The sequence below is a fragment of the Parasteatoda tepidariorum genome, chromosome 12 (assembly GCF_982258835.1).
Source record: "Parasteatoda tepidariorum strain Cologne lab strain chromosome 12, Ptep-v5.0, whole genome shotgun sequence".
NCBI classification, from domain to species: domain Eukaryota; kingdom Metazoa; phylum Arthropoda; class Arachnida; order Araneae; family Theridiidae; genus Parasteatoda; species Parasteatoda tepidariorum.
The window spans coordinates 7430340-7438309 of NC_141766.1; the positions used below are offsets into that span (position 1 = coordinate 7430340).

Below are 7970 nucleotides of genomic sequence, written 5' to 3' on the forward strand. Positions count from 1 at the left end.
ACAAAATTACTTTGTTACAATATAATATTCTAATACCAAAAAAAGTACTTACGTAGCGTGAAAATATCTTTTGTGATGTAACTCTTTCAAAAGTACATAAAAATGGTTGACAGCAGGGGTGTACATGTAGATTTATTAAATACACCTTATGCGCCACCTAGGAACCAAATCTAGAACCCGACACTCGAAATGTTTGCTCTGTTACAATCGTACCCTGTTACAATTGACCCCACTCTCCCCTACTAAGATCCAACGCATGCGTATAAGAAGCCATGTGACAATCATGCGGTACATCACCTTAACCGGTTGTTGGACAAGCCTATGGTTGGTACGCTGCCTCTTGTCAACAGCAATTTTATTATTTCGTTTGATTTTAAAATGTGTTAGCAAATTTAATTAATGATATAAATAATTTCTCAAAGAAATATCTTAATAAATAGCACAATACTATTTATAAATAGTGCAAGAGTACCGCAACAATCCAACCATAAAAAAAAGAGGAAGCTTACCTTTTCATTTCGGCTAAAATATATATTTCCTTTCTCCCCAACCCCGGTAGTGGTTAAGGGGGGGAGGAAGTATAAACCTGTTTCAAGATCATCTGCAGCCGGGTCCGTAAATGTTTTTTTTTCTTTTTAAATAGGGACCGTACCAACCCTTAGGAAGCTTTACATTATACCTATGGAAGCTAGCCTTCCTCTCCTATGTACAGGATTCCTCGTAATCGTTGCGTCAAACTTCTGGGAGAGGTAGGGCACATCATAAAGATTAAGAATTGCATAGAAACCCATGCCCGGAAATGTCATCGTACGCCTCTAGGTGGTGCTGAACAGTGAAGAGGTAAGTGAAGATTGCCTTATTCGAGCGGTAGGCAGCATACGAAGAGTATGGAACGCTATACCAACGGAGAGCTTGCTGACATGCACTTCGCTTACGGAATAGGTGAGGGTAAAAGACGAGCCGCTGCACGCATTTATCGAGAACGCTTCCCAGACAGACAGCAACCACACCACAGTTTGTTTGCGCGTCTGCATGAAATTTGTGTGAGGACGGGTCATTAGGAAGTGGCAGGACAAGTGAGATCAGGCCATGATCGACTCACTCGGTCGAGAGGGGAGAAAGTGTGCTGGATGCGGTTGAGAGTAAACCAAGGACCAGCATACGTGCTATTGCCTCTCAGTTAAGAATGTCTCGTACTAGTATCCAGCGTGTTTTGAATGTCCTTCCACGCCTTTCGTTTACAAAGGGTTCAGTTACTGCTTCACAATGACCATCCTGAACATGTGGTTACTATAAGAAAGTGCCCGTGATGAGAATTTCCTAGCTTATGTGTTGTTCAATGATGAAGTTACATTTAATGGGGAAGGCCACATCCATCACCACAATCAGCATTTGTGGGCTCAACAAACTTCCACGGTTTACGACACCACGAGGCACAATAACGCTTCAGAGTTGGTGTGTGAGCGGGTTTGTTTGACTACTGTTTAGTCGGGTCGTAGCTTTAACCATCCAGGTTGAATGCCGCGAATAAGCTGATCTTTCTGGAGCAGGTTCTTCCCGGCTTGCTTGCCGATGTTTCCCAAAATGTGAGAGGCAACATGTTGTTCCTACACGATGGGGTGCCAGCCAGCTCATTTTGGATAAGATATTCGAAACCATTTAAACAGATCATTCCCGCATCGATGGATTTGGCGTGGTGGATTAGTTCAATTGCTCCCACGCTCACCGGATGTATCGAGCCTTGACTTTTTTCTGTGGGGAGTCATCAAAAGTGTCGTGTATCGCGATTCTGTTGAGTCTGAAATGGATATCGTGGCAAGATTCGCCGGCGCAGCTGCTACAATCAAAAAAACTCCCGGTGTGTTTGAACATGTCCGGTAATCAATACAGGCATGTTTGGCGTCTGATGGTGCAAACCTCAAGCATCTTTTGTAACATTCAAGCTGCTGTGCACCATTTGTATTCATTATGTGTAATATATGGTTCAAATTAATCACTCTCTTGTTTGTGCTTCCTTTCCCATCGTCTACCTCTGCTACCACTTACCCCTGACATTTCCAGCCATGGGTTCATATGCGATCCTTAACCCTTATGATATGCCCTTACTCCCGTAGGCGCTTATAGATCCCGTAGACGCTTTACGGGATACCCTGTATATTCTTTGGTCGGAGTTGCTGGTCGCAGTTGCTAAAATGTTGCTTGACTAAAATTTTTAATCGAAATTTGATGGAAAGGGTTTAGAGATGGGCATACTACGACCCACGGGCCAACTGCGACCCAACGGAAGGTTTTATCCGGCCAGCGGATAGAATTTCAACTTGCCGATCCATGCGAATGTAAACAATATACAATATATATCAACTTTCTTGTTTATTTTGTGTAAAGCTATTTTTGTTCTTTCTTTTTTAACTAAGTACTGATGACCTTTTTGCTTTCTCTATTTTTGTTCTACAAAACATAAATTGATGGAAATAGTTAGCAAAGACAGCTTCAATTGGTAAAATATTTAAAGCAGAAGTTCTTTATAGAATAGCCGTAGATTGGCTCCAACGAACGTTTGTCTTTCTCGAGGAGCAGACATATGGTATGTATTATAGGTGAATTGTATTTCATATGTGGCAGACTACGCATTTTAAGCTCCAACGAGCGGATTTTTCTGCCGGCGAGAGTTCTAATATTATTTATTGGATATGGAAAGATTGCACACATATAATGTCATTGTAAATAATGGTGAAATTATTAAATCTATAAAATAGCTAGTGCGTATTTGAGTTATTGGTAAAAATTTTTATCCCCAAAATAGCTACTAAAAAACGCAAAGTTGATTCAGGGTGCCATGCAGTCAATGATGAATGAACTTTTTTACAGTTGTAAAAGATAAACCAGTATGTCTTATCTGCAATGAAGCTGTAGCAGTTTTTAAAGAATACAACATTTATCGACATTTTACAGCCAAGCACAATAATGCCAACTACGGAGCAATGTCTGAATGTAAAAGAAGACAAAATGAAGAAAGTTTTCTTAAAGAATTATCAGGCAACAAAATTTTTTCAGGACGATAAACAGTGTCCAAGGAGCAGCTACGCATGCAAGTTACATTGTAGTATGCACTATTGCTAAAAATAATAAGTCTAGAATATAATATAAATAATAAAATATAATATAAATAATAAGTACAGAGGAACTAGCGTACATGCGTTCTTTAAAGAGAACTTCCACGGGATGTAATATTTTTCGTGAGTTTCAGGAAGGGTTTTTAACTCTGAAAGTGGCCAGAACAAAAATATGTAATATTTCGACTGATGGGCACAAAATATGACAGGAATAAAATCTGGATTCCTTGGACTCTTTAATCAGGCCTATCCCGGGAATAACGTTAGTTTTCTACTTTGTGTTATACACCAAGATGCTCTGTGTAAATCTGCAATGAATATGAAACCTGTGCTTGATGCAGTAGTAAAGCTTATTAATACTATTCGATTTCGTGGGCTTACTCACCGGCAATTCCGAGATTTTCTTCAGTCCGTGCAATCTGAATACTCTGATGTACTGTATTACACGAATGTAAGGTGGCTTAGTGCAGGATGTTTTTTTGAGCGAGTTTGGCAGCCGAAGGTCGACATAGTGTCGTTCTTCCATGAGAAACAGTCTTCAACAGAGTGCGAAATATTAGAAGATACAGCATGGCTTTCAGACTTTGTATTTTTCCCAGATCTTCTTTGTCATATGAACAACTTGAATGTTGAAATGCAAGAGAAAAATCAATTCATCGATGATATCTGGGCCCATCTCAAGGCTTTTAAACTGAAGCTTAATCTGTTTGCTGGGCAGCTAGCTAAGAACGACTAGTCTTATTTCTCGAGGTTAAATTCAATACCCTCAGTAAATAAGGAAAATATTAGGAACTATGAAGATGGCTTGAAAAAACTCCATTTTGAATTTGATAGCAGATTTTAAGATTTCAGTGCCATTCAAACAGAATTAGATATTTTTACCATGCCTTTCAACGTAAATTGTGAAACAGTGAGGTCGGATTTGCAGCTTAAATTAATTGAGTTGAAATCTAACAATCATCTGAAGAAGTTGTCCCTAAATATGACAAAGATTGAGTTTCACAAATCATTACCAAAAGCTAGCTTCATCTTATATATGTGAACAAGTGTTTTCAACTATGAACCTTAGAAAAGATCATTTCAGAAGCAGACTAACAGCCTCGTTCCTTAAAACAAGCACATCTCTCTTCGAACCTCAATATAAGGAACTTTTAAAAATGAAATCACAATTTCATTCATCTCATTAAATATTTAAATTAAAACTAGTATATCATATTTTTTTTATTTTATAAGTTTTTACTCGGCCCACCAAACTTTTTTCTTTCGATTTCTTGCCCTCGACCAAAAAAGTTTGCCTATCCCTGGGTTAAGCGAATTCAAAAAATTTAATTATATAAAATACGTTTACATAAAAATAATTCCCTCTATAATTGCATTATTCATATTATTACAATGTAAAAAGACCGAGACGTGGTGTTTCAAGGGATAAAGCGTTCACCTTCCAATGACGTGAACCGGGTTCCTATTCCAGCGATGGCTCGTTGATAAGAATTTCATACTCTGCTCGCATCAACCACTGTGCTGACGTAAAATATCCTCAGTAGTAGACGAATCATGGGTTAAATTCCCCATGCCGTGAGGCTGACCGTGGGAGGTTTTCTTGGTTTTCCTCTCAATGTAAAGCAAATACGGGTTAGTTCCATCAAAAAGTCTTCCACGAAAGCAAAATTTCTCCCACTTCTTGATTCAGGAGTTCCCTTGTCTTCTGGATTGGGTTCAAAATTACAAGGCTACCGAGTTGAACATTGGTAGTCGTAAACCCAAAAAAATGGGTCGACTGCTCAACGACGGTTATAAAAAATAAAAATATATAAAGAGACCAGTGTGAAAGGTTTCATGGAAAATATTGCTGATATTTCCACCTCAAATATTGCTGATATAAAGAGCAGGTAGACTGATTCGCATATTAAAACTTTGAAGAAGAAAAATCGACAGGGGGTCTCCCTAATGACCTTCGGTGAGAGGGGTCGCAAAAGAGAAAAATGATTTTTGTTGGCTTACGTATTTTATTCCCTTTATTATACTTGCTTACACACAGCGGGTAATGAAAGATGAGAATGCCTTTCCTTTCTAAGATAAAAGAAAAGTGGTTTTACCAGAAGAGTTGCGCATTTCCTAAGCAAAATAAAAAATCAGTTTGAACAACAAAAAAAAAGTAAAATTTGGTCATATTTACTTAGCTTTTTTTTGTAACGATAAGTGATTTGCAAAAAAATCATATTTATTTCAGATCTTTGCTTTCGGAATCCTTTCAACTGTCATATTGTTTAACACGTTGAATGCCACTCTAATTTTACATGGCTTGCCAGTCTGGCCACACAGTAAATAACTACTAACTCAATTTGCAAATATTGGACAGATTTTGTTAGTTTTTTAAAAGGTTTAGCATGACTAATCTTTCTTTCTTTATTTAGAACAAATTGGGTGCCTGGGTATGAAAGTACAGTATACAGTGTATGAAAACAGTTTGTATTATGCAACATTATGGTGGGTGACTAATCTGAAAAAAGTGGTGAATTATATAAGCCTACGAATTGTTTAGCAATAGTGGTGGATAAAAATCTACTAAATTGAATTTATTAAACCAAGAATCGCAATTAATAAACTACTACTTGAAAATATTTATTCGCTGTCCAGACAAGTTGGCATCGCTGTGTATATAAATAAAACTACTTTTGTGTGTTCCATATTGCATTAATTTCCTCAAACCATTTTAGTAACGATAATAATATTAAAAAAAAAATTACAAATTTACTCAAATTATGTGTTTCTAATAATCTTGGCTTTGCCGGTCACCAGTGACCCCCGTAGCTCTACGAACCAGCTCAGTGCCAGTCACCGGTGACCCCCATGGCATGCAACATGTTAACAGAATGATTCTTAAAATAACTCAACTGCCAGGAAGATTATCAATGGATGCCACTTCTTATTTCAGGTTTTCATCGTTTGCTGTTTTTCGCACAAAAACGTTTCAGAAATAAGTGAAAAATCAAAGGCATGTACAATAATATTACTTCTTTTTTCCATCGTTTGCTAACTGCTTTTACCCAAAACTGTCTTAAATTTCAGGAAGAAATGAAAAGTCAGAATGTCGCTTCCTGTTTGAGTTTTCATCGTTTGCAAACAATTTTCCAAACAAAAATGTGTTTAGTTTCAAAAATAAGTAAAAATGAAATGTATGAGCCCGGATGTTCCTCCGTATTTGAGGTTTTTGTCGTTTGCGAACTTTTTTTCACAAAAACATTTTCGTGTCCACCATCTTTAATAGAAATATTTTTTTACAGTCCTATAAAAAATTAAAAAACGAAATTAAATTTACTTTAAACTATCAATATAAAGTTTTAATTTAAATTAAAGATAACAAAATACTTAACTTTCAGATTTTATTTTAATTTAAAAACAAAATCACAGTCCGTTTTAGAACTACGGCGTCATTACGAACTACGGTGGTTATTACTTTAAAATAATGCGACATTTGAACCATCTGGATTCATCTAAAAATAAAATAAAAAAAGATATGATAACTCTCTTGTCACTATTTTAATCATATTACTATCACCGTTTATATCAATGTGAAATCATTCTGTTTCAATTTTTTTTAAACTTAAGTTGATACCTAATAATAAAAAATACCCCCCATCTTTTCATAAATTTTTATTTATTTTCTCCTCAAAATATTTTTTTACGGCTCTTCAATAGGGAATGGGTAAAAACATAAGGTTTTGCTACGATTGAAAAGACTCTACCTCAAAAAAAGTAAGGGCACAAAATTTTTACAATAAAAAATATTCATGGCTAACAAAAATTGGAACCAATACTAACATTCATATCTTGCAAAACTTTTACATAAATTTCCAAATGCTGATTTGAATAAGTTTTTAATATTAAGTTTCTAATTTATTCTGCAAAAATGTGTGCAAAAATGTAAAATTAGAATAATGAAGAAAAAAAGAATTCATGGCGTCAGATAAGATTCAAACCTACGACAATTTTTGCTTATCTCCCTTGATTTTTAAATTCTTTCCTTCTCGATCTTGAATCTTTGTTGGGTTTTTAAAATTTTTATTCTGAGTTTCTATAATAATTATTATTTTTAAATTTTGTTTGTGAAACTTTTATTGATCTGCTCAAAAATCTTTCAACCGCTACAAATTTTTATAAATGTTTTTTACCATACCCTCCAGCAACTGTAGAAATTCTGAAAATAAGGAAAATATTTTGTTAGTGTTAGTAAAGTATAATATACAGTGGTGGACAAAATTATGTATACTTTTGGAAATTTTTATGTCTTTCTAACTCTATTTAAACAGGTATATAATAAATAAGATGAACAAATGATTATTTTTTTCTTAGTTTTGGATTTTAAAAAAATCTTTATTCCCTTCCAATTAATAAGATATTTAGCAAAACACACAATTGTTGGAAGATGTATTAAAACATCTCTTTTTAAATAATCTGCTTCAATTAAAAAAAAATTGTACATTGAAAAAGTTATGTGTTTTTAAATTATCTAGGTCGTGAAAATGATTCTGAAAATTTCATAAGAACAAATGAAAGTATAATTTTCCTTTGATTTCGAACCTTCGATCCCATAATCAGTCATTGTTGTTTTTAGTGAAAGTTTTTATTTAGAGAAGGGAAATATTCAAGTTACTTTTCAGCTCTCCGAAAGAAATAGGTACATTCGAAGGAATCTGTTTTTTCTACAGATTTTTTTTTTTTCAAAATGATGTTTTTAAGCAAAATTATTCGAAACCCGAACTTCGAACTTGAAAAATCATTTTTCAAAATGATTTTTGTCGAAGGAGCGTATATATTCGTATGCATGTTTGATCCTTTGGAAGCACGGAAAAGGAC

At 35.1% G+C, this 7970-nt stretch overlaps 1 protein-coding gene across 1 annotated transcript; it reads left to right on the forward strand.

The window, feature by feature from the left end:
* Positions 1–3315: 3315 nt before the first annotated feature.
* On the forward strand, positions 3316–3849 carry LOC107443593 (general transcription factor II-I repeat domain-containing protein 2B-like). Its single transcript, XM_016057513.2, has one exon. The coding sequence runs from the start codon at positions 3316–3318 to the stop codon at positions 3847–3849; it is 534 nt and encodes a 177-aa protein (XP_015912999.2).
* Positions 3850–7970: the final 4121 nt, after the last annotated feature.

Coding starts and splice junctions, on each gene's coding strand:
- LOC107443593 (XM_016057513.2), top strand. CDS start 3,316: ATGACAGGAATAAAATCTGGATTCCTTGGACTCTTTAATCAGGCCTAT.